The sequence below is a fragment of the Ranitomeya variabilis genome, chromosome 8 (genome assembly GCF_051348905.1).
Source record: "Ranitomeya variabilis isolate aRanVar5 chromosome 8, aRanVar5.hap1, whole genome shotgun sequence".
Taxonomy (NCBI): domain Eukaryota; kingdom Metazoa; phylum Chordata; class Amphibia; order Anura; family Dendrobatidae; genus Ranitomeya; species Ranitomeya variabilis.
This window is the reverse complement of record NC_135239.1, coordinates 146,328,327-146,356,059: the sequence shown is the minus strand read 5'-3', so window position 1 is coordinate 146,356,059 and position 27,733 is coordinate 146,328,327. Positions and strand designations below refer to the sequence as shown.

Genomic DNA, 27,733 nt, shown 5'->3' with positions numbered 1-27,733 from the left:
ATATGCGACTTGCCAACAAGGTGGAACACTTCACATTGAAGATGCTATAGAGACTGCGCAAACAGCAAAAAATAGTGGAATTTCAGCTGCAGCAAGCGTGGGTGAGTTGCTCTGCAGAACAGCAACGCTTCACCACCAGTGACTGGGCCTCCATACGGGACATGTGTGCCTTTTTGTGCTGCTTTGAATACTCCATCATTATGGCCAAAGCTGATAATGGCACTATCAGAGTTACTTCACCACTTATATGCCTGCTGGAAAAAAACAATTCAAGCCATAATGGATGAGGTGGTAGCACAGGAGGGAGAGGAGCAGGGCCGGCCCTGTACACTTAGGGGACAGTTTTGGAGGATGAAGTGGAGGAGTAGGATGCACAACCATGTTCGCAGTGGGGTGGCATTCATAGCAGCTCTTGGGCATCACTGGAGCGTGGCTGGGTGGACACAGAGGACCTAGACAATTCATCTCCCACCGACGACAGCTTGTCAATGCCTCTGAGCAGCCTGGCACACATGAGAAAATACATGCTTCTGTGCCTGTGTAACAACCCCCAAGTTGACCATATTGCTAGCAGTGTAGATTACTGGGTGGCCACCCTGCTGGATCCCCGCTACAAGGACAAAATACCATCATTACTTCTGTCACTGGACTGGGATATGCATCAATACGAGTGCACGCTGGTAGAAAAAGTACTAATGGCTTTCCCACCTGACAGCCATAGCTCAGTGGAAAAATAAGGCAGAGGAGGAAGTCACCAATTCAGCTGGGGCACAGCCAGCAACTCGGAAGGAAGTAACCACAGCATGGTCAGAATGTAGCAAAATTTTATGAGCATGCCACAACATCTGGCACCACCATCTGATACAGTCCGTATTAGCAGGAGGCAGCATTACAACAACATAGTAGAAGAGTGCCTGTCCAAACATCTCCACATACTGACTGATGGTGTCTGCCTCATTAAACTTCTAGGTCTCCAAATTGGACACATGGCCTGAGCTTGCCCTTTATGCCTTGGAGGTGATGGCCTGCCCTGCGGCAATTGGACTGTCAGAACGTGTGTTTAGCATGGCAGGTGGGTTATCACAGACAGGTGCATCCGCCTGTCCACATCTAATGTGGGGAAACTAACATTCCTTAAAATGAACCACACTTGGATCCCACAGGACTTGTCCATACCTTTGGCTGACTAGACACTTATACCAGCCATACCAAGCCAGTGTTCAACTCTATTTGCCATTCATTTAATTTGGGTGCTTCCTCCCCAAATAAAACCCCCAAAACTGTCTTGGCAACCTCCTCCTCCACCTCTTCCACCTACACCACTACATCCACCTCCTACTCCAGTTTGACCTCCACCCCCTGATTGTAGCTTTTCTTTTTTTAACCCTCCGTCAGGGGCAAATGATCTGACAGGCGCAGCTCACTTAGTTTCATTTCTCTATTTTCAGTGGTTTTTCTGGGAAACATCCTCCTCCCAGTACCTTCCTAACTTTAAAGGCTGTGTGAAACCTGAGAAGCCTCTTGTGCTGCAGAGCTGCAGGAGATCAGATATCAGTGTTTCGGCTTCTCAGGCTCATTGCCCCTGAATGCGTCACAACTTTGACGGTTAGAATTTGCTGTTTTTATTCATCCCAATTGTTTTTTTAGCTTGTTTTATGAATAGCTAGTGCTAAATTTGTGGATTTTGTCATAGAAGGTTTTGTTAGAAATAAGAGTGTGCTTCTCAGGCACATTGCGCCCTAACACATATTCTCTCTCTTGCTTCAGCTTTTCTTCAGAAATGGCGAGGAGAATATTTGACTTGTCAAATGCCCTTCATGTTGAGCAAGTGCAAAATATACTGCTTGATGATGAGACAGACCCCTTACAGCTAGAAGATTTAGGGGGAGAAAGTGACATTGATTCAGAAGATGATGTGGAAGAATGTCCAGATGTGTCTGATACAGATCAAGATGGAGAGAGTGAGGAGGATGCTCAAGATGTAGAAACATATTACTTTTCTGGTTATTAAACATTTTTTTTTCCACCTGATTATGTGTATTCTCATTTATTACATTGCTATTAAGGTAACTGATCACTTTTAGAGCATTGACATTTTTTAAAAAGGAAAATATAGCCAATTTTCTAGCCTGTGCCGGACAGGCGCAATGCCCCTAAACTCGTTATGAAACATATTGCCCCTGACGGAGGGTTAAGTCAGTTCCGTAAAAGAAAAAATACAAACAGTGTTGGATTACTCATCCCTGGCCTCTTCCATCTAAACCGCCACATCCACCGTTTTCTCTACTTGAACCTATGCCTCCTGGTTCTAGATAGCTAGTTTTAGCTCTGTTAATTCTAGGTTGTTTTAAGTCAGTTCCATAAAAATAAATAAATGAATAAATAAAACAAACTAAAAAAATACTAACAAAAAAAGCAGTGTTGGATTACTTCTCCCTTTCCTCTCGCACCTTTACAGCCACATCCACCTCTTCCTCCACTTGTCCTTCGCATCTTGGTTCTAGATTGCTCATTTTAGTTTTGTTAATTCTAGGGTCCTTTAATTCAGTTCCATAAAAAAAACTCAAAAATATAAAAAAAAGTTCCTTTAAATCAGTTCCATAAAAAAAACACTCAAAAATAAAATAAATAAAATAAAAGCAATACTAAACAGAAGGGGTTGGATTACTCCTCCCTTGCCTCTTCCACCTATGCCACTACATCCACGTCTTCCTCCACTTGGACCTACGCCTCCTGGTTCTAGTCTGCTAGTTTTAGATTTGTTAATTCTAGCTTGCCTTAAGTCAGTTCCATAAAATAAGAAAAAAAATACAATCAATAAAAAAAAAAACAGTGTTGGATTACTACTCCGCCTATACCGCCACGTCCACCTCCTCCTCCACTTGGACCTGTTCCTCCTGTTTCAAGATTATTATTTTTTATTTCTGCTCTGCTTAGCATAGGGAAAGGACGCAGCTGTACTGAGGGACACTGTTTGTTTTTGGAAAACTACGCACAAACAAAACCTTTCTCTTGTGTACTCTGCACCCGTATCTATGATAGTACTGTGCGCACCCAAACTTTTTCTAATCTGCAACCATGTTGGTGGGTGTCATGTGTGTCAAAATACATTTTTCTACTCTTATGCACCCATGTCTGTGATAATACTGTGCTAAAAAGCCACTGTGTGTACTCTGCAACCATATATGTGGTAGTACTGTGCCAAAAAGCCTCTGAGTGTACTCTGCAACCCTGCTTATGGGAGTACTGTGCCTTTAAGGCTATGTGCACATGTTGAGGATTTGTTGCTGATCCGAAGCATTTTTTCCACGTGGAATTGCATCTAATCCACAAAGGAGTGCTCATGCAATGTTAATCAATGGGAATCCAAAATTGGTGTGCACATGCTGCAGAAAATTCTGCACTGATTCGCAGTGTTTTATTTTCCACAGCATGTCAATACTTTTTGCGGATCTGCATCGTTTCTGCACCCATTGACTTACATTGAGTCAGTCAAATCCGCAGCCAAACCACAGGTGCAAAAAGGTCTGTGGATTTGCTGTGGATTTGATTGCCAAAAATGCTGCGGAAAGGAAGGAGGAAGATTGCGTGGGTGGAGAATATGTATGTGCGGAGAATATGCGCGTGTCTGTGGGTGTGTGTCTGTGGGTGTCTGTCTGTGGGTGTCTTTCTGCAGGTGTCTTTCTGTGGGTGTCTACATCTGTCTGCGGGTATGTCTGTGTGTGTCTGTCTGCGGGTGTGTGTAGTCAGGCATCGTCTGATGGGACTACTACTGCCATCCGGCTATGTCTGCTGTCACATGTAACGTGAGAGCACAAACTCCAGTGAACTCTCAGTGATACACTGCAGGAGCGATTACCTCCTGTCAGTGTATCACCGGAGGCCGGGTAGAGCAGTCGCATCTCCCGATGTGACTGTTCTACACTTGAGATCATCGTGGGACCCTCGGTAAATGGACTACGTCAGACAGGGAATATTATATGTTGGTTTATTATTTTATTTTTGTTTCAGGAAATCGAGGGAGTAGGGGATTAGGCGATGCAGTAAGTATGGTAAATTATGATTCAATAAAGGAGTCTTTGTGATTATTTCAATTAAAGGACTTTATTCTGGCTGTGTCTCTATTTACCATGTAATTATAGGATTAGTAATGGGTAGGTGTCTTATAGATGATTCTCCATTACTAAGCCATGGGTTTGATGTCACCGGACAATACAAAGGTGACATCAACCCCACAAATATTACCCCACTTGCCACCGCTACAGGGCAAGTGGGAAGAGCGAGGCTAAGTGCCAGAATTGGCGCATCTATAAGATGCGCCATTTCTGGGGTGGCTGAGAGCTGATATTTTTAGCCTGAGGGGCGCCAATATACATGGCCCATTCCCAGGCTATTAAAATCAGCCCATAGCTGTCTGCCTAGCCTTTGCTGGTTCAATTTTTTAGGGGGACCCCATGTCAATTTTTTTCTGGGGTTCCCCTGTAAAATAGCCAGTAAAGGCTAAGCAAACATTTTTTAGCTGATATTAATAGCCTAGGAACCTTTATGGCTATCAGCTCCTTCCCAGAATAATAACATCAGCCCCCAGCCATCGTCTGTTCCTCCTCTGGTTATGAAAATTACATGGGAGCCCACGCAATGTTTTTTAAATATTATTTTTTAAATAAACAGATATTGTGTTTCACGCAAATCGTGTGTAATAATTATAGGGGATAACTCAGGAGACTCTTTGCGTGGAAAAAGACAACTACAGGACAGTTTTATAAGTGGTAAGTGGTATATTATCACACAGTGATTCAAACAGGTGCAGAGAGAAACTCAAGTCCACAACACTTGGTGCAAATAATAAACGCAGCTTAGCAGTCTAAAGGAAACTTCAGAGGAAAATGCAATCAAGCAGAAAGTCTATGAAGCACAGTTATTCTTGAGGATACTTGACATGAATAAATCCTTGTCTTAGTCCAAACACAGATAGATATGCTTATAAGACAGTTCAAATAATATCTTAGCTCAACCAGGAAGGCCTGGTTAATAGTCTCAGGTTATTGCAAAGCAGAAACAGCTTACATGTCCAGCAAATGCAGATGGAAGTAAACACGAACAGCAGATGAAAGAGGATTACTGGAAACTTGTGTATGCAGCAGGAACTCAGAGCAGAGTAGCAGGATCACCACACAGGTTCACAGGAGCAGGTGTATAGCCAGGGAGTAATCAGAGGTCAGGAGCTGGATGCAAGGCAGAATACTCTAGCACAGACTGAAGGCTGGGGTTGAGTTTTATAGCAGGAAAACACAGTGCACATGAGACCAAAGACGCCATCTTGGAAAAGGGTAGTAATGCACAAAAGGTAAAAAATGTTCAGAGTCCTGACATTACTCCCTCCTTAGAAGCGGCCTTAGGACGATCTTGGACCTGGTTTCTCAGGGAATCTCTGATGAAAATGAGAAATCTTCTGTTGGGCATTGATGTTTTCCACAGGTTCCCAAGAGTCTTCCTCAGCGGGATATCCCTGCCATCTTATCAGATATTGGAGCTGATTCCTGCGAATCCTGGAATCAATAATTTCCTCCACCACAAATTGTTCCTGCCCATCAATCACCACAGGCTGCGGAGGTGGCACAACACATCCCTGGAAGGTATTAGGAGATACAGGCTTTAGTAAAGATACATGAAAAACTGGGTGTACCTTCATTGTCCTAGGCAGCTTCAGCCGGCAGGCCACAGAGCTCACAATACCATTGATCTTGAAAGGGCTAATTAATTTCTGTCCAAGTTTTTGTGAAGGAACGTTTAACTTCAGATTCTTAGTTGCTAACCACACGGAATCTCCTACCTTGAACATGGGTGCAGGTTTACGGAATCTATCAGCCGATCTCTTATAACGTTCTTGAGCTGTGGTCAGGGATTCCTTCAGAACCTCCAGATTCTGTCTCATCGCAGTCAGCCTTTCCTCCACTGCCGGAACCGGAGAATTAATTGGAGACCTAGGTAAAATACATGGATGATAACCCAGATTGGCAAAGAAATGTGTAAATTTAGTGGAGGCGCTCTGGGAATTATTATATGAAAATTCGGCTAACGGCAACAACTCCAACCAATCATCCTGGAGATGGCTGACATAGCATCTTAGCTATTGTTCCAGCATCTGGTTGGTACGCTCAGTCTGACCATTTGTCTGGGGATGTGTTGTGAATTCTGCTTTTGGGTTCCCTCCGGTGGTAGTAGGTGGTAATGCAGTTGTCCCTGGGTTGCAGTCCTGGTCAGGTGTGTCTGCTGATTGCAGTTCTGACAGGGGTATTTAGGTGTGCAGGATTCTTTAGTCCTTGCCAGTTGTCAATTGTTGTTGGGAGGTGTAGGACCTCTGCCTGGTTCCTCCTGCCTTTCTGCCAAATCAGCAAAGATAAGTGTCTGGTTTTTTTTCCTGTGGCACACATTCTGTGTGCTTCACAATTCAGTGCTATTCTTTGTGTTTTCTTGTCCAGCTTAGATTGTGTCAGTATTTTCTCAGTCTTGTTGGATTCTCTGGAGTGGCAGATATACATTCCATGTCTTTAGTTAGATTGTGGAACTTTTTGTATTATCCGTTGTGGATATTTTTGGAAGGGTTTTAATACTGACCGCCTATTAATCTGTCCTATCCTTTCCTATTTAGCTAGAGTGGCCTCTTTTGCTAAATCCTGTTTTCTACCTGCGTGTGTCTATTCTTCTCCTACTCACAGTCATTATTCGTGGGGGGCTGCCTATCCTTTGGGGGTCTGCTCTGAGGCAAGATAGCATTCCTATTTCCATCTATAGGGGTATTTAGTCCTCCGGCTGTGTCGAGGTGTCTAGGGTTTGTTAGGCACACCCCACAGCTACTTCTAGTTGCGGTGTTAGTTCAGGATTTGTGGTCAGTACAGGTTCCACCGACTCCAGAGAAAGTTTTCATGCGGCTCCAAGGTCACTAGATCATAACAGGGATGGTAAGCAGAAGAGAGACAGACATTAATATTGAGTGCAGAGCAAAACCCCTTCCAGAAACTTGAAGTGAACTGTACTCCACGGTCAGAGATGATCTCATCCGGAACCCCGTGAAACCGAAAGACATTCTGTATAACCAAGTTCACTGTATCTTTAGCTGAGGGGAGGCCGGTGCATGGAACAAAATGAGCAGCTTTAGTCAGGAGATCAACTACTACCATGATTGTATTCATGCCCCCCGATGTAGGCAGCTCCACAATAAAGTCCATTGATATAGACTCCCAAGGGCGGGACGGAACAGGTAATGGTTATAGAAGACCCATAGGTGCCACATGAGGAGTCTTGTAACGGGCACATACCTCGCAAGAGAGAACATAGTCCTTGGTATCCTTCAGGCAAGTTGGCCACCAGAAGAATCGGCTCAGGAACTCTTGTGTCTTCTGTACCCCCCGTGACCAGCCAACTTGGAGTCATGTACCAGCTTGAGGATCTGCAGACGGATGACCTCCAGGACGTAGATACGTCGATCTCTGAACCACATGCCACCCTTAAAGACAAGATTAATATCCACAGGTGGGTTGGCCAGAAATGCATCACCTTCATGCGCCTCCCTGCACTCCTTCCACAAGTCCTGATCGTGGATAACTCCAATGAAATTGGCATCACATAGAATGGTCTTGGACGGGGCTCCAGGTACGGAATCCGCAGCATGGATTCAGGATAAAGCATCAGCCTTCCCATTACGAGAATCTGGACGGTACGAGATAACAAAGTTAAATTGATTTAAAAATAAGTTCCAACGAGCCTGACGAAGAGAAAGACATCTAGCGGATCTAAGGAACTCTAGATTGCGATGGTCAGTTAGCACTATGATCTGTTGTGCAGCTCCTTGCAGATGATGCCTCCATTCTTTGAAAACCGCAATAATAGCCAGCAATTCCTTGTCTCCCATGTCGTAATTCTTCTCTGCTGAGGTTAGTCTACAGGAAAAGAAAACACAAGGATGTAGCAGACCCTTCTCTCCAGTTCTTTGGGAGAGAATAGCCCCCAAAGCATTATCAGAAGCGTCCACCTCCACAATTAAAGGAAGTGTTGGATCTGGGTGTATCAACAGCGGTGCTGATGTGAAACAGATCTTAAGCCGATCAAAAGCTTCTTGAGCCTGTGATGACCACTTAAAGGGCTTTTCCTTCTTTCCATGTTCAGCCCCTGGGGAGAGATGATATAACCTAAGAACTGTATCTCAGAATGATGGAACTCGCATTTCTCTGGCTTAATATACAGATAATGGTTCTCTTTCAGACGTCTTAAAACAGTTTTGACATGTTCTTCATGTTCCTGTAGAGAGTCAGAAAAGATTAGTATATCGTCCAAATAGATCACTACAAACTGGTCCAACAAATCTCTGAAAATGTCATTAGCAAGATGTTGAAATGTTGCAGGGGCGTTACAAAGCCCAAAGGGCATCACAAGAGATTCAAAGTGTGATTCAAAGTGTCCATACTGGCATCTGAATGCTGTCTTCCACTTATCCCCTGGATGAATACACACCACATTATAAGCCCCACGAAGATCCAGTTTAGAGAACACCTTAGCATGGCGGACTCTTTCCAGTAATTCGAGAATCAGAGTCAAAGGGTAACGGTTTTGTACTGTTACCTTTTTGAGTTCACGATAGTCTACACAGGGTCTCAGGGTCCCATCCTTCTTTACAAAAAAGATAGGTGCCCCTGCTGGTGTGGAAGAAGGACGTATGAAGCCTTTGGCCAGATTTTCATCAATATACTCTTTTAAGGCTTGAAGCTCAGTTGCCGCCAAAGGGTATACGTTACCAAAAGGAATGGGTGGCTCGGGAAGCAGCTCAATGGGACAGTCATAATGTCTGTGTGGAGGAAGCTGATCTGCATTCTTCTTGTCACAGATGTCAGAGAACTCTTTATAAGCTGGAGGTAAAGAAAATGCCTGTACATGTGGATCCGTAGCTGTGGACTCAGGGACAGCCTCTGTTAAGGCTGAGTTGCTCCTTGTTGCGAAGATAATCTCCTTGGTCTCCCAGTTGATAATTGGGTTCTGAGAACGCAACCAAGGAATGCATAAAATCACAGGAAAATGAGGAGAAGAAATTAGCAAGAAAGAAAGTTGCTCCTGATGATTAGGCTCCAACAAAATTTCAAGGGGTACGGTCTCCTGATCCACAGGCACAGAGATTAAAGGTGACCCATCCACTGTTTCCATGGTAATTGGAGAGGCTCTTTGCTGAATTTTAATACATGTTCCTTGGCAAATGCGATATCCATGAAATTGCCACCTGCACCAGAGTCAATCATAGCTGAACTGGAAATCCACTGTCCTGAACACAGGATCTTAATAGGGAGAGAACAGTGAGAGTTCTTTTCCTTCAGCTCCTTGTGGGGTGAAGTCATAGAAAGTGAATGGAATACAGCGTTTAAAGGCAGGCTACATTCAGGGATGTCAGATTCATCATCACAGTTGTCATAATCCCCTATTGCTGCTAGCACCTTGTTAGGCCCTCTAGGACACTTAGGACAATTGATCAAGAAGTGGTCAGACTGGCCGCAGTAGAAACATAGACTTTCACGAAGGCGATGCTCCCGGCGCTCATTGATCTCGCACCTCTGAACGGAATCAATTTGCATGGGCACCTCCTCCACCTCCCGAGAGGTTTTACCTGCGGGCTCTTTGGAAGGAAGGGAAAAGTTAGAAACACGGTTATATGCAGCAAATTTCTCCTGCCTACGCTCAGTAAGGCGAATGTCTATGCGCACACAATGCTGTATAAATGTCTCTAGCTCTTGTGGTAACTCAGAGCGGGCTAGTTCATCTTTTACAATACTAGACAGACCCCTTTTAAAAATAGGCAATTGTGCATAACTGTCCCAATTGGTATCTACCACCAATCTCCTGAATTCAGTGGCATACTCAATAACAGAACGTTTAACCTGGCGTAAAGACAGTAAAGCAGATTCAGCGGTTGCACGGCGATTAGGGTCATCAAACATTAATGCCATAGCAGCCAAGAAATCATCCAAGTCATTTAACCGTGGGTCACGAGACTCAATCATCGGATTCGACCAGGCGAGCGCTCGTGAGGTCAGTAGCATTATTACACACAATACTTTGGATCTATCAGTAGGAAAACGGTCAGCACGCACGTCAAAATATAGCATACATTGATTCACAAAGCCACGAAATTTGTCGCGATCACCATTAAATCTGAATGGGGGCAACTTAGGTGGGCCACCTGGTGGCAGTTGCCCAGAGGGTAAAGTCACTTGTGCAGCTATTTGCGTGCTTATGTCCTGAAAAGCCCATCCATACTGGGACTCTATGCCAGCAAGTTTGTTTTCCTGGGCTGCCATGCGGTTGCTCAAGTCCTGCAAAGTTTGTCCAAACACTTGTTGATTGTGTTCAAAGCTTCCAAACTTCTTTTGCAGACCTTCCACATCTTTCTGCAGTGATCTAATTATGGAAAACACCTGCTCTAATGTGCTTTCTGCAGTCTTTGTTCCAACAGTCTCCTTTTTTTTTTTAAGGCTAGAGTATCCTGTAATAATTATAGGAGATAACTCAGGAGACTCTTTGCGTGGAACAAGACAACTACAGGACACAGTTTTATAAGTGGTAAAGTCTATATTATCACACAGTGATTCAAACAGGTGCAGAGAAACTCAAGTCCACAATACTTGGTGCAAATAATAAACGCAGCTTAGCAGTCTATAGGAAACTTCAGAGGAAAATGCAATCAAGCAGAAAGTCTATGAAGCACAGTTATTCTTGAGGATACTTGACACGAATAAATCCTTGTCTTAGTCCAGGCACAGATAGATATGCTTATTAGGCAGTTCAAATCATATCTTAGCTCAACCAGGGAGGCCTGGTTAATAGTCTCAGGTTATTGCAAAGCATTAACAGCTTACATGTCCAGTAAATGCAGATGGAAGTAAACATGAGCAGCAGATGAAGGAGGATTACTGGAAACTTGTGTATGCAGCAGGAACTCGGAGCAGAGTAGCAGGATCACCACACAGATTCACAGGAGCAGGTGTATAGCCAGGGAGTAATCAGAGGTCAGGAGCTGGATGCAAGGCAGAATACTCTAGCACAGACTGAAGGCTGGGGTGGAGTTTTATAGCAGGATGACACAGTGCACATGAGACCAAAGAAGCCATCTTGGAAAAGGGCAGTAATGCACAAAAGGTAAAAAATGTTCAGAGTCCTGACATCTTGTGTGTGTGTGTGTGTGTGTGTGTGTGTCTTTTATTTACCATAACTCTTTATGTACCATTTTATTAATGGGGGTATCTGGCTGACACATACATGTACAGTATATATTGTTAGGGCTAGCGGAACGCACTGATTAAATATAGATGTTTTTATTGGTGCGTTCGCAGCCCGGGGTCCACCGTGCAGGAGGAACCTGCTGCTAGCAAATGACGGCACTATATGGCAGTTTAAGCGAACTCTGTTACTTCACAGAGTCGCACAGAAACAAGACGCTGTGCCCTGTTAACCCCACAGGAGTTCACAGCTAACTGCCGAGCTGAAGGCAGTCTGTGGTCACGCAAACATACAATCTCCTCACCGAAGGAGGTATTCTATGGGCTTATATCAGCCGGGGCCCTAAATCCACGCACACAATCTCCTCAACGGAGGTGCCGGCATTCTAGGGGCTTATTTCAGCCGAGTCCCTGAACACACATAAATGTGACCACACTGGCGCATACACATAACAGATTTGATACTAGCGCATGGCCGTGCGGCCATGCGAGCCTTATATAGCTGCAGCAAGTAAAAGACCATCCTAGAAGGCCCAATGAGAGACTGCCATACCTGAGCATGTGACCCTAGATCTCCACTGAGAGATCTTGCCCTGGGCATGCTCAGTGTGTGCAGAGCAGGACTTAGTCCTAGCACCTACAGGACCTTCCTGAAAGGACGAATGGACTTAGCTGCAGAATCTGACCATGTGACCCTCGATCCCCACTGAGAGATCTTACTCAGGGCATGCTCAGAATGAGAAAAGCAGGACTTAGTCCCAGAAGCGTCTGCTCGCCGCTGCCCAGCACTGACTTCAATGGCAGAAGCAGGAAAAGCAGCAGTAACTCTTTGTACAGAGTGGGACTGAGCAAGACACTGGGACCGACGTCTCCGCTGAGCAGGCTCCACTGCGGCAGGAGAAGAATGGGAGACCGCAGCGGAGATGGCCTGAGATTACCCCTGTGCAGAGGCGGGAACTCGACCCCTAACATTACCCCCCCTCCTTGGGCCTCGCTACGCTCAAAGGCGGCAATGAGCTGCGGAGCCCGAATGTGCTCAACAGGCTTCCAGGACCTGTCCTCTAGACCATAACCCCTCCAATCCACCAAATAATTTTTTTTTACCACCTTGCACCCCAAGATAGCGTTCACCTCGTAATCATCCGAAGATGAACCCGATGTCTCGGCAGATGACTCAGAAAACTGGGACATGTATACGGGCTTTAAGAGGGACACATGAAAGGTGTCAGTGATACCCAGGTGTGGAGGAATGGCCAGACGGTAGACCACAGGGTTAACCTGTTCGAGGACCTTGAAGGGACCCAAGTAGCGAGGTGCAAACTTAGTGGACTCAACTCGCAGCCTGATGTTACGGGCAGAGAGCCACACTAAGTCGCCAGGAGCAAAGATCGGAGCGGGGCGCCGATGTGCATCGGTGGAGGACCTCATTCTCTCCTTGGAGGCCCGGATGGCATCCTGAGTGCGGTCCCAAATGTCCCGTGCTTCCACAGCCCAGTCTGCCACCCTGAAGTCGGCAGAAGACATGGGCATAGGCACAGGAACCCGCGGATGCAGACCGTAATTAAGAAGGAATGGAGTCTGACCAGTGGAGTCGGCTACGGCGTTGTTAAGCGCAAACTCCGCCCATGGTAGCAAGGATGCCCAGTCATCCTGCCTAGCAGAAACAAAATGTTGCAGATATGTGACCAGAGTCTGGTTGGCCCTCTCTACTAACCCATTTGTCTCGGGATGATATGCTGAAGAGAGATTTAACTCAATGCTGAGTAGATGACAAAGCTCTCTCCAGAACCGAGACGCAAACTGGGGACCCCAGTCACTGACAATTTTGTCCGGCATACCGTGTAGGCGAAAGACATGTTTAATAAACAACGCTGCCAGAGCCCATGCAGAAAGTAGCCGTGGAAGAGGCACCAAATGCACCATTTTGGAAAAATGGTCGGTGATCACCCAAATAATGGTGCAGCCACGAGACTTGGGTAAGCCCACCACAAAGTCCATCCCGACCATCTCCCAGGGCCTATCTGCCACCGGCATGGGATAAAGTAAGCCAGCTGGCCGTTGTCGAGGAGACTTATTTTTGGAGCAGGAGACACATGCCCGAATATAGTCTCCGACGTCACGGGCCATATGCGGCCACCAGTACGTCCTCACCAGAAGCTCAGATGTCCTTTTGGTCCCAAAGTGTCCACCCACCCTGGATGAGTGAGCCCAAGAGAGAACCTCCGGTCACAAATTTGCTGGCACGAAAGTCTTACCCGGGGGCACGGACTCTAGCGAAACCGGAGCCACGGTCCTCAGACTCTCAGATGGGACAATAAGCCAAGGTTCCTCCTCCTTCTACTCCGCTGATGACACTACGGAGTGGGAGAGAGCATCGGCATGAATGTTCTTCTCCCCGGAGAGAAAATGGATGGTGAAATGGAACCGGGAGAAGAACAGGGACCATCTGGCCTGGCAAGAATTTAGCTGCTGGGCAGTCTGAATATAGACCAAGTTCTTGTGGTCAGTGAAAACTTGGAAGGGAAAATGAGCCCCCTCCAAGAGATGTCTCCACTCCGAGAAGGCCAACTTCATAGCTAGCAACTCCCTGTCCCCGATGGAATAATTCCTCTGTGCCGGTGTGAAGGTCTTAGAGAAAAAGAAGCAGGGATGCTTCCGACCTTGAGCATCCTTTTGGAATAGGACTGCTCCAGCACCGACAGATGAGGCATCCACCTCCATTATGAAAGGTTTATCTACATCGGGGCAATGTAGAATGGGAGCACTAGCAAAGTGGGACTTAATAGAGAGGAAGGCCTTGGAGACCTCTTCTGGCCACAACTTGGGATTTGCTCCCTTTTAATGAGGGCAACCAAAGGAGCTACCAAAGTTGAGAAGTGAGGAATGAACTGGCGATAGTAATTAATGAACCCCATAAAGCGCTGCACCGCTTTGAGAGAATGGGGTTCTTGCCAGTCCATCACAGCCTGTAGCTTGGCAGGATCCATAGCCAATCCTTGGGCCGAGATGATATAGCCCAGGAAAGGCAAAGACTCCTGCTCAAACACACACTTCTCCAACCTGGCATAGAGGGAATTTGCCCGTAGGAGGTTGAAGACTTTGCACACATCTCTCCGGTGGGAGTCTATATCTGGAGAGTAGATGAGAATATCATCCAGGTAGACTACAACCGAGGTGGAGAGCATATCCTGGAAGATATCGTTTACAAAGTCTTGGAAAACGGCAGGGGCATTACAAAGCCCAAAGAGCATCACCAGATATTCATAGTGCCCAACCCTGGTGTTAAAAGCCGTCTTCCATTCGTCCCCCTCACGGATGCGAATCAGGTTGTAAGCACCCCGCAGATCTAATTTAGTAAACACTCTTGCTCCCCGAAGCCTGTCAAAAAGCTCATATATCAGGGGCAGAGGGTACTTGTTCTTAACGGTGATGGCGTTAAGACCCCTGTAATCAATGCATGGACGTAATTCTCCGTTCTTCTTCTGCACGAAGAAGAAACCAGCCCCTGCAGGTGACACAGACTTCCTAATGAATCCCCTTGCCAGATTCTCCTGGATGTATTGAGACATTGCCTCCGTCTCTGGGAGAGACAATGGGTAGACTCGACCCCGGGGAGGCTCAGCACCAGGCAAGAGGTCAATAGGACAGTCATAGGGGCGGTGAGGCGGAAGAGTCTCCACAGCCTTTTTGGAGAACACGTCCGCATAGGGCCAATATTGCTTGGGGAGAGAGGAGAGATCTGCGGGTACCTCTGTAGTAGCAACCTGAATGCATTCCCTCTGACATCTACCCCCACAAGATTCACTCCATCCCAAAATCCTGCCTGTGGACCACTCAATATGAGGAGAGTGGTACCGTAGCCAAGGTATCCCTAAGAGGACCTCATCAATTCCCTCAGGAATGACGAGCAGAGATATTATCTCCTGATGAGATGGCTGTCATGGTTCTCAATGGCAAGAGAACATAGTAAAGCATACAAAGGACTAGCTCTTGGACGATGGGAACTCGAGCTGACTGTGAGCTAAACCTACCGCACAACTAACAGTGGCCAGGTAGCGTGCCTACGTTTTATCCCTAGACGCCCAGCGCCAGCCGGAGAACTGACTGACCCTAGCAGAGGAAAATACAGACCTGGCTTACCTCTAGAGAAATTTTCCCCAAAAGGCAGACAGTAGCCCCCACATATATTGTCGGTGATTTCAGAGGAAATTGACATACGAAGTATGAAGATAGGTTTAGCAAATTGAGGTCCGCTTACTAGATAGTAGGAAGACAGAAAAGGGAACTTCACAGTCAGCTGAAAACCCTTTCAAAACACCATCCTGAAATTACTTTAAGACTCTAATATCAACTCATGACACCAGAGTGGCAATTTCAGCTCACAAGAGCTTCCAGCCTCAGAAATAACCAATCACAGAGAACTGGAACAAAAATGCAAAACAAACTTAGGACTACAAGTCCAACTTAGCTGATAGTAGTCTAGGAGCAGGAACATGCAACAGAAAGGCTTCTGGTAACATTGTTGGCCGGCATAGAAATGACTGAGGAGCAAGGTTAAATAGAAAACTCCCACATCCTGATGGAAACAGGTGAACAGAGGAGATGAAGCACAAAAGTGCAGTACCACCAGAAACCACCGGGGGAGCCCAGAAACCAAATTCACAACAGATGGCGACATGGATAGAGTAAATGGGATGGTCTGGTGTGTAATCTGTGAGGGCAGTGTCGACCCATTCACCACTCGTACGGTCACTGGTTGGGCGAGCATCACCAGAGGTATTGCGTGCTGTTGGGCGAATGCAGAAGACATAAAATTGCCCTCCGCCCCGGAATCCACGCAAAGCTCTACCGAATGAGTGGATGGGCCAATGGTAATTGTCCCCTTAAAGGACAATTTGGAGGCAAACATCGCCGTGTCTAGTGAACCTCCACCTACTACCACTAGACGCTGACGTTTCCCCGACCGCTGAGTACATCTGGTGGCAAGATGTCCTGACTGCCGGCAAACATGACAGACCCTAAGTGCACGAGCGGTCCGGGACTTAGGTCCCGCTCGTAGCACCTCCATGGCCTCATGTGACTCGGATGCCTGGACCGGAGATTCCAAAGGTTTGGCGAAGGTGGGAGCCAGCCGAAATCTCTGCCTACATTGGGCTCGCTCTAACCTCCGCTCATTAAAACGGAGGTCAATATGAGTAGATACAGCTATTAACTCCTCCAGTGTGGCGGGAACCTCCCTAGTGGCTAGAGCGTCCTTAACATGGTCAGCCAGCCCCCTCCAAAATATAGGGATGAGGGCTTTATCCGACCACTGCAGCTCAGATGCTAAGGTGCGGAAGTGGACGGCAAAATGGCTGACCAAGGACGAGCCCTGAGTCAATGCCAACAGTTGGAGCGCCGTATCATCGGTGACTCGAGGTCCTAAAAAGACCTGTTTCAGAGTGCTCAGAAACAGCGGAGCACTCTGCACCACATGATCGCCACACTCCCACAGTGGCGTAGCCCACTTCAACGCCCTGTCCGACAGGAGAGACATAATGAATCCCACCTTTGCCCGCTCTGTAGGGAAACGTGCAGCCAGGAGCTCGAGGTGTATAGAGCACTGGCTCACGAAACCCCTACATGATTTGCCATCACCAGAGAATTTTTCTGGCAGCGGGAGGAGAGACAGGGTCGGAACAGGAGTGGCAGTGGACAAAGCTGCTGCAGCCATGCTAGCAGCCTGAACAGCTACTGCGGTAACATCCACAGCTGAGGTTGTGCACTCAAGAGCCGCCAACCTACCCTCCAGCTGCTGGATGTACTGCAAAGATTGCTGTTTGTCCGCCATTGCTAGCCAGACCCTGGCGCTAGTATTATGTTAGGGCTAGCGGAACGCACTGATTGATTATAGATGTTTTTATTGGTGCGTTCGCAGCCCGGGGTCCACCGTGCAGGAGGAACCTGCTGCTAGCAAATGACGGCACTATATGGCAGTTTAAGTGAACTCTGTTACTTCACAGAGTCGCACGGAAACAAGACGCTGTGCCCTGTTAACCCCACAGGAGTTCACAGCTAACTGCCGAGCTGAAGGCAGTCTGTGGTCACGCAAACATACAATCTCCTCACCGAAGGAGGTATTCTAGGGGCTTATTTCAGCCGGGGCCCTAAATCCAAGCACACAATCTCCTCACCGGAGGTGCCAGCATTCTAGGGACTTATTTCAGCCGAGTCCCTGAACACACATAAATGTGACCACACTGGCGCATGCACATAACAGATTTGATACTAGCGCATGGCCGTGCGGCCATGCGAGCCTTATATAGCTGCAGCAAGTAAAAGACCTTCCTAGAAGGACCAATGAGAGACTGCCATACCTGAGCATGTGACCCTAGATCTCCACTGAGAGATCTTGCCCTGGGCATGCTCAGTGTGTGCAGAGCAGGACTTAGTCCTAGCACCTACAAGACCTTCCTGAAAGGACCAATGGACTTAGCTGCAGAATCTGACCATGTGACCCTCGATCCCCACTGAGAGATCTTACTCAGGGCATGCTCAGAATGAGAAAAGCAGGACTTAGTCCCAGAAGCGTCTGCTCGCCGCTGCCCAGCACTGACTTCAATGGCAGAAGCAGGAAAAGCAGCAGTAACTCTTTGTACAGAGTGGGACTGAGCAAGACGCTGGGACCAATGTCTCCGCTGAGCAGGCTCCACTGCGGCAGGAGAAGAATGGGAGACCGCAGTGGAGATGGCCTGAGATTCCCCCTGTGCAGAGGCGGGAACTCGACCCCTAACAATATATATATATGTAGACATATACAGTATATGTATATATAATTGTCTAAGGGGTACTTCCGTCTTTCTGTCGCCAACTTCCGTCACGGAAATCCCACGTCGCTGATTGGTCTTTCCCTGCAGTCAGTGCCCGGCACCCGCTCCATACTCGTCACTGCTCACACAGAGTTAATGCCAGTGGTAACGGACTGTGTTATGCCGCGGGTAACGCACTCTGTTACAGCTGATATTAACCCTGTGTGTCCCCAACTTTTTACTATTGATGCTGCCTATGCAGCATTAATAGTAAAAAGATCTAATGTTAAAAGTAATAAAAAACCAAAAAACCTGCTATTCTCACCTTCCGACGGCCGACGATGCGCTCGCGCCTGCCTCCATCTTCCATTCCCAGAGATGCAATGCGAAATTACCCAGGAGACTTAGTGGTCTCGCGAGACCGCTAAGTCATCTGGGTAATTTTGCAATGCATCCTGGGAACGGAAGATGGCGGCAGCCGCGCGTGCATCGCCAGAGCTTCGCTGGATCCCGGCGGGTGAGTATATAACTATTTTTTATTTTAATAATTTTTTTAACAGGGATATGGTGCCCTCACTGCTATATACTACGTGGGCTGTGTTATATACTGTGTGGGCTGTGTTATATACGCATGGCTGCTATATACTACATGGGCAGTGTTATATACAGCGTGGGCTGTGCTATATACTGCGTGGGCAGTGTTATATACTGCGTGGGCAGTGTTATATACTGGGTGGGCTGTGCTATATACTACGTGCCCTGTGTTATATACTGCGTGGCCTGTGCTATATACTACATCGCCTGTGTGCTAGTGTTACATACTGCATGGCTGCTATATACTGCGTGGGCTGTGTTATATAGTACGTGGGCTGTGTTATATACTGTTTGGGCTGTTGTATACTGCGTGGGCTGTGTTATATACTGCGTGGGCTCTGCTATATACTACGTGCCCTGTTATATACTGCGTGGCCTGTGCTATATACTATGTCGCCTGTGTGCCTGTGTTACATACTGCGTGGCTGCTATATACTGCGTGGGCAGTGTTATATACAGCGTGGGCTATGTTACATAGTATGTGGGCTGTGCTTTATACTGTTTGGGCTGTGTTATATACTGCATGGCCACTGTTATATACTGCATGCCCTGTATTAACGCATCGGCTATTCTACAATATGTATGTATGTATATAGCAACCACATAGTATATAGCACAGGCCACGTAGTATTTGTCTGCTATATACTACATGGCTCCTATATACTATGTGGCCTGTGCTGTATACTATGTGGCTGCTATATACATACATACAAACATACATACATATTCTAGAATAACCGATGCGTTAGAATTGGGCCACCATCTAGGGAATAATATATTCACTTATATTTGTTTTGTGTGTGTAAACATTATATTTGAACATGGTATGTAATGATATTATGGTCTTCAATGGAGAATGAAAATGAAGATCTTTGATAAGGAAATTACAGCACAATTCTTTTTTTTATGTTAAATAATATATCTTTATTTAGCTTAGAAAAACGCATACAAATCTGCCTGAAAAATCCGCATGAAAATCCGCATAAAAAACGCATAAAAATCGAGCGGAATTTCTACTGCGTTTTCTGCCAAGAGAGGCAGAATCCGGGCAGAATTTTACAAAAGCAAATCCGCAACGTACGCACATACCCTAAGCCTCTGTGTGTACTCTGCTACCCCGCCTATGGGAGTACTGTTGCAAAAAGCCTATGTATACTCTGCAGCTGTATCTGTATGAGTAGTGTGCCCCAAAAATTATTCTACTCTGCAGACGTCTTTTTGGGAGTAGTGTGTCTAAAAAAAAAATCTACTCTGCAGCCATCTCTTTCCCATTTGTGTTAAAAAAAATATTATTTTATTCCACCGCTGTGTCTATTCAAGTATTCTTTCTAAACAATGTTTCTAGTCTGCAACCATCTTTTTTTGGACAGTGTATCTAAAAAATGTTTCTACTATGCAGCTTTCTCTTTCACATTTCTGGGCTGAAAAAAAAAAAACATTTTATTCTACTGCTGTGTCTACGTATACAAGTAGTGTTTCTAAAAAGTGTTTCTACTCTGCAGACATCTTTTTGTGAGTGGTGTATGTAAAAAATAATTCTAGTATGAAGCCGTATCTTTCCCACTTATGGGCAAAAAAAGTCTCTGTGTATACTGTGCCAAAAAGCTTTTAGCTCTACTTCACCAAAAAGCCTCTGGGAGTACTGTGTCAAAAAGCCTGTGTGTACTGTGCCAAAAAGCTTCTGTTTCTACTTTACCCAAAAGCATCGCATCTGGGAGTACTGTGTAAAAAAAGCCTTGACCTTAAGCCAGATCTTGTTCTAGTGATGGAAGTAAGGATGGCACATTGTGTTTGGAGCAGGGATCCAGCAGGGTGGCCACCGAGTAATCAGCACTTGTAGCAATCTGGGCAACTTGACAGTTGTTGCACACACACAGCAGCTTGCATTGTCTCAGGTGTACCAGGGTGCTCACAGGCAATGATAAGCTGTCCTCAGTGAGAGGTGAATTGTCTATATTGTCTGTATCTCTTGTATATATATTGTCTGTATCTCTCCAGCCACACTCCAGTGATGCCCATGAGTGGTTTTCAGATTACCCTAAAAAAATCAATTAAAAAAAACAACCTCCACCTCGTCCTCAACCTCCTCCTACAACTGGACCTCCGCCTCCAGGTTCAAGATTATAATTTTTATTTTTTTATTCTACATTATTTTAAGTCATTTCCCTATCTAAATTTTAAATTATCCCTATTTAGCGTCCTTTGGCAGCCCCCAGGCCTTACTACGACCATTTTACAGCCATTTTAAAGCACCGAAAATTGGATTTCTATTGACTTGTATTGAGTTCAGGGTCTAGTTCGTGTACCAAACTGTTATGATCCGGTGACTTTGGAGCCGCATGAACTTTCTCTGGAGTAGGTAGAAACTGTACTGACCGCAAAACCTGAACTAACACCGCAACTAGAAGTAGCCGTGGGGTGTGCCTAACAAACCCTAGACACCTCGACACAGCTGGAGGACTAAATACCCCTATAGATGGAAATAGGAATATTACCTTGCCTCAGAGCAGAACCCCAAAGGATAGGCAGCCCCCCACGAATATTGACTGTGAGTAGGAGAGGAAACACACACACAGGCAGAAAACAGGATTCAGCAAAAGAGGCCACTCTAGCTAAATAGGGAAAGATAGGACAGAATACTAAGCGGTCAGTATTAAAACCCTTCCAAAAATATCCACAGCAGATAATACAAAAAGTTCCACAATCTAACTAAAGACATGGATTATTAAGCACACAGCATGTGTGCCACAGAAACCAAAACCAGACACTTATCTTTGCTGATTCGGCAGAAGGCAGAAGGAACCAAACCAGGACCAAAACCTCCCAACAACCATGGACAACTGGCAAGGACTAAAGAATCCTGCATGCCTAAATACCCCAGTCAGAACTGCAATCAGCAGATACACCTGACCAGGACTGCAACTCAGGGACAACTGCATTACCACCTACAACCACCGGAGGGAGCCCAAAAGCAGAATTCACAACACCAAACCGAACTTTTAACTCTAGTTCGGCCAAATCTAACAAACACAACACAAACATCCAAGAGTCAGCTCATCCCTAAGGCTAGGTTCACATTGCGTTAGTGGGTGGTCGCTAACGGACAGCGTTGCACGGCGAAAATGTCGCAATTAACGCCGTGCAACGGGTCCGTTAGCGCACCCATTGACAGCAATGTTAAATTCGCCTGCAGCGCATCACTAGCGCGTGCCTTTTTCGGCTCGCGCTAGTGATGTGCCGTTCTTCTGTGACGCGCCTCGGACGCTGCTTGCAGCGTTCGCGGCGCGCCCGAGGTCCGTTCCCCGCTCTCGCAGATCGGGGATCTGCGAGAGCGGGGACGTTAACGCGACCCCTGAACGCGGTCCCTAAATAAACATTGCGTTAGCGCAATCCGCTAGCGCTAGCGCTAAACGGATTGCCCTAACGCAATGTGAACCTAGCCTAATCGAGACTCACAGTCTAGATTTTTAATGTCAGCAGTGGGGTCTTCCTGGGTCTCCCGCCATAGCATTTCAGTTCTTTCAAATGTCAATGGATAGTTTGCACAGACACTACTGCACCCTGAGCCTGTAGAACAGATTGAATTTCTTTGGAACTTGATGGGGGCTGCTTCCACCACTCGAACTATCCGGCATTGCAATGTTTCATCAATTTTTCTCTGCCGTCCTCGTCCATGGAGCTACAGTGCCATGAGTTGTTAACTTCTTGATTACGGCATGTTGTGCACTGTGGACAAAGGAACATCAAGATTTCTGAAAATGGACTGTTAGGGTTGGTGGAACACACCGAATATATTTATTAGAAGCAATAGGTGCGTTCGCAAACCGGGATCCACCGTGCAGGAAAGAACCCGCTGCTAAGTAAGGCGGTGAAGTATATTGGTATAAACAAACTCTGTTACTTCACAGAGTCCGTTAGCAAAGAGAACGCTGTGCCCTGTTTAGCTCACAGGGGAACACAGCTACTTAGTAGAGCCAACATTGGTCATGTAGTCAAATGCAAACACGCAGCTCCTCTCCGGTGGAGCCAGAATTCTAATGGCTATTAGCCAGCCCTGAATCCACACACATGAAACTCCTCGCCGGAGGTGCCAGCATTCTAGGGGCTTATTTCAGCTAGGTCCCTGAATGCACACACAAGAAACTCCTCGCCGGAAGTGCCAGCATTCTAGGGGCTTATTTCAGCCGGGTCCCTGACTGCACACACACGACCACACTGGCGCTGAGCACATAGATAATTTACACTAGCGCATGGCCATGCGGACCTGCGAATGTTTTATAGTTGCAGCTCTACAGGACCTTCCTGGAGGACAAATGGGAGCTGCTACAGGGCCTGAGCGTGTGACTCTCGACCTCCAATGAGAGGTCCTCCTGTGGGCATGCTCAGTGTGTGCAAAGCAGGACTTAGTCCCAGAAAAGCCTACTTGCTGCAGACCAGTAAAGGGTACAATAGCAGGGCCTGAAAAGGCAGCTGTAACCCTTTGCACAATACCAGACTGAGTGAGATGCTGGGACCGACTTCTCCACTGAGCAGGCTCCACTGCAGCTGATGCAAAATGGGAGACCGCAGTGGACATGGTTCGAGATTCCCCCTGTGCAGCGACGGGAACTCGACTCCTAACATGGACTTTCAGTCTTGAAATTATTGATACTGTTCACCAATTTTGGTTCTTAAGTCCTCAGACACTTCTCTTATCATCTTTCTGTTCTCCATGCTTAGTGTGGCACCCACAGACACACAATGCAAAAATTGAGTCAACCTCTCCCCATTTTACTTAGTTTCAGGTGTGATTTTTATATTGGCCTTTTACTTGTCACAGGTGAGTTTTGAACGAGCATCACATGCTTGAAATAAAGTTGTTTACCCACAATGTTGGAAAGGTGCCAACAATTTTGTCCATCCTGTTTTTGGGGTTTTATATAAAATGATGTCCAATTTGCTTTTTTCCCCTCTGTTCTTTTTGTGTTGTTCCAATACACACAACAGAAATAAACATGTGTATAACAAAATGTGTAACTGCAACAATTTTCTGGGAGAAATACTTACTGTAATTTTCTGGAATAATTTCAAGGGTGCTAACACTTTTGGCCATGACTGTAAGTCCAAGTGTGTTCCAATTCACAGACCTATCTTACAACCTGTCAATGAATGGTTTTGCGAAATACAAACAGCAGACAGATGCAATCAATGACATATTATATTAATATTCTATCTGTTCCAAATAAACATGTGATTTTGACCTTAGTTTCCCACCATATCTTTATAGTGATTGGAGCTTTTTTTTAAACTGAGCCATATTTTCCTTCACACAGTTATTCACTTAAATGCCCTAAAGATTCCAGGTCCTTCCCTTATATAAGACATTCCTCAACCAGTGCAGCACATTACAAAATAAGATTTGATTATATTTTACAAGGTTTTGACCTGTCCAACACCTGCATTGTTGTATTGCCCATTATTAATATAGACTTTACATTTTTATTTTGCCCATTCTACTTAAATTGTTCTAGGAACCATTTCACTTTCCAATTATTTTTTTTTATAAAATTGAATTTTAAATAACAAAATTCTGTCTGCCGGCTGCTGCCATTAGGAAGAATTTACTATAAATAAATGTATACACCTAGCGTAGGATTGAATATTAAATCCATCTTCACTAAGCTGTCCATAGTTTTGTCACCAAGCAGTCAGAATATTATAATTCAATTCTGTTTAAAGATCACAATGAACTTAACTAAAAAAGTTGGATGTAAAAGTTGAATGATTAAGTTAGGCCGGTGTCACACTTGCGAGTGCAATGCGAGAAACTCGCACAAGTCTCTGGCATCCATACTCGTCACTCGGAACTGGAGCGTTCAGCTACATAGGAATACATGCAGCCGCACACTCTGGTCCCGAGTGCCGGGGGCAGTGCCGGGTATTGATGTGAGAGACACGTGTAAGTTTCTCGCATTGCACTCGCAAGTGTGACCCCGGCCTTAAACTGATTATTTGTAATATCCACACTTACCCTTTTTAGGATTTAAAATAGAACTACAAATAAAGTCCGTAATTTTCACCACCATACGACTATCGACTACACAGTTTGTGGATTTAAGTCTGCCATGGGCCTCTACTTTACTGGCGTGCAGATAAGACATACCCTGAAATTGAGAAATAGCTAAATTACATTATACACCATACACATTTATACATACATTAAACATCATTACATCAAAGCTTTAAATGATATTGTGCCATGCGGTCCTTCACATTTTTCTTATAACTATACAAGTGTTTACTAATCAGTAGAGATGAGCGAACGTGTTCAGAAAACATTCGCCAATTTTAAATTCGGCACGAATCTAGCACATTCAGATTCGTGTTTGCTTTCACGAGTAATTTTACTCAAAGTAGGCAAAAGTCGGTCACAGTTCGGTAAATCATCGCTTTTCCACTAATGCTTTTGTATTACTTTGGCTATGACAATGCTGCTGTAGGAGGAGTGTAGGGGATAGAGGGATATGTTTGATGAGGGGAGGGGATGTGGGGAGGTTAAAGAAGTGCCTGAAGAGTCTATAGGAGCCGTGCATACTTTTTTTTCCCCTTAACTTTATGTGTGTTGATTCCGGCATCGAATCAGGGTGCAGAAACCATCCACAAAGTTATGACACAAAGTTGTAATTGGTTGCCAAAGTCACATGTCTCTGGCTATATAAAAAGTGGACGTCTTGTTTTGCTGGCGCCATTTGGTCAGTGCAGAGAGGTCATTCCTGCTGGTTCTGCTGAAAGTGAACTTGTCATTTGTGAAATGGATCTTCCAGGATCGAAGTTGACTGTGCAAAAACTGTGTGACAGTCTCCGGAAGCCCCGAAAGCCAGATTTCCACTTAAAAATTGTTAGGCCTAATATAGTGTTGCAGCCATGAGGCCTAATTAGCTACTTCAAATCTTTTGTGCTAAAACGGTGTTTCAGTTGCAAATCAGAAGGCCAGATATCCACTTAAAAATCATTAGGCATAACAGTATTGTTCAGTCACACTAAGAAAATACATAGTGATTATTTAGTGAGAGGTGACTGACAGCTCTGGGTCTAAGGTTGTGAAACAGCAGGGTACAAGAAGGGAAGGAGACTTACAACATGAGTGGGAAAAAGCAAGATCATGGTTGGTGGAAGGGGGAATAGGCTTGTTGTTCGACGTGTACATGGGTTAGGTGTTAATGAGACTGAAAGTTCAACTGAACAAACACCATCTCATTCTGTCCAAAGACCACTGATGACATCTGTTACTGGCTGGCCTACTCGACTCCCTTTCTTTGGCAGCCGCACAGCAGTATGCCTTTTAGATGAGACTCAGAAAGAGCATGTGCTCCTGTTGATAGCAAGTGCTGCATCAAGTGGCCTCTCCTCCTCTTCCTCCACCTTAACATCACACATAGTACAATACTCAGAGGTGGCACCCCAATCACCCTTGTTTCCCCCGAATCAAAACTTTGCAAATGCCCAACTGACTGTGGGGAACCTCAGATGGGTCATTCTGAAGAGCTGTTCGCATATTGGGCATCAGGGGTATCAGAGGTCTGCTCTGAAGAATCACAGAATCCAGAAGAGGAAAGCATCTGCACCGAAGACCAAAATTTTTTCATGCTGGATCCGGGGCTGGACAAAGTAGGGTCCAAGCAGAATCCATACCCTCATCACCAGACATTAACTACCAAGGGTGGAGGTGATCCTGATGAGACTCAGATACCAGAGGAACACATGGACTGTACTGTGGTGTCAGAGCAGGAAGATCAGGAGGGTGACTCTCAAGGTGAGGAGTGTGAGCCCAGAGGTACGCAGCTGAGTAGCTCAGCAGAGAAGGTGGTGGAGGAGGAAAATGAGGAGATTACTTTGTGGCTTCCCACACAGACACAAAGTGAAGCAACCACAACAAGCACTGCATCCTCAGCCTCAACTCTGACTGTGACCAGCACCGGTCGTGAGTGTGCAATTTGCAAGGGATGCCTAGCCTGGGCATTTGTGAGACTGCAAAGGAAGACCAAATTTGCCAAAAAACCCTCAGTAGAGGCAAAAATTGCAATAATTTGACAACTACATGCATGAACTGGAAAATGCGCAATCAACATGCCTTAGTGTGGGAATCTCACTGTGCCAAAATGCAGACTAGCAGGCTCCGCCAACCACCAGCCATCCCATCAACCTCATCTGCTGCTTCTTCCTTCTCCATCACCATTCTAAGTCAACACACAGGTCTCCGGCTATAGAAACTACAATTGTTTACCCACCACAGTCGGGGTGAGTGACAGCTAGTGATGAGCGAGTGTACTCATTGCTTGGGTTTTCCCAAGCACCCTCGGGTGACCTCCGAGTATTTATGACTGCTCGGAGATTTAGTTTTCATTGCGGCAGCTGAAAGATTTACAGCTACTAGCCAGCTTGATTACATGTGGGGATTCCCTAGCAACCAGGCAACCCCCACATGTACTCAGCCTGCATAGTAGCTATAAATCATGCAGCTGTCGCAATGAAAACTAAATCTCCGAACACTATCAAATATTCGGAGGTCACCCGAGCATGCTCGGGAAAACTAGAGCAATGAGTACACTCGCTCATCACTAGTGACAGCCCTTCAGCTGTTTTACGGAAGTATACATGACTGCTGCTTTTGTGTCACCTAACACAACACATCTTTCTCAATCCACCATAACATCTGTGGCATCAGCAATGAGTCCTGGTGACGTATGCTCTTTTGCATAGCCTGGGCCAATGGTGCAAATCATGCTTGCGGAGTGGGCACAGGTCAAGGACCTCTGCACGCTTCTACACAGTTTTGAAATGGCTACTAAGATGTTAGCACTAACGATGCTGTCATCAGCATCACTATTCTGGTCAACTACATGCTGGGGCACACTTTGAATAGTCTGCGTGAGGAGGTGACTGTCCCAGAGGGAGAGCAGAAAGCAGAGGAGAATGTGGACGGGATAACAATATCTCAACGTTCCGGACTGTCGTCGCACAGGCAGGTGCCATGGGAGGGTGGCTCACAGTGATCAAGGTTGGCTCATGGTACCAGATAGACTGTTAGTGAAAATGCAGGAGCCGAAAAAAATT

The 27,733-nt window shown here is 45.9% G+C and overlaps 1 protein-coding gene across 3 annotated transcripts in view; it reads right to left on the bottom strand.

The window, feature by feature from the left end:
- The window catches only part of GUCY2C (guanylate cyclase 2C), a 1,047,636-nt gene that overhangs the window by 344,886 nt on the left and 675,017 nt on the right, over nt 1-27,733 (bottom strand). For all 3 annotated transcript variants that reach the window (XM_077277787.1, XM_077277788.1, XM_077277789.1), the window contains exon 17: nt 24,651-24,783. In XM_077277787.1, the coding sequence (XP_077133902.1) occupies nt 24,651-24,783 (133 nt within the window). The remainder of the gene's footprint in view (nt 1-24,650; nt 24,784-27,733) is intronic.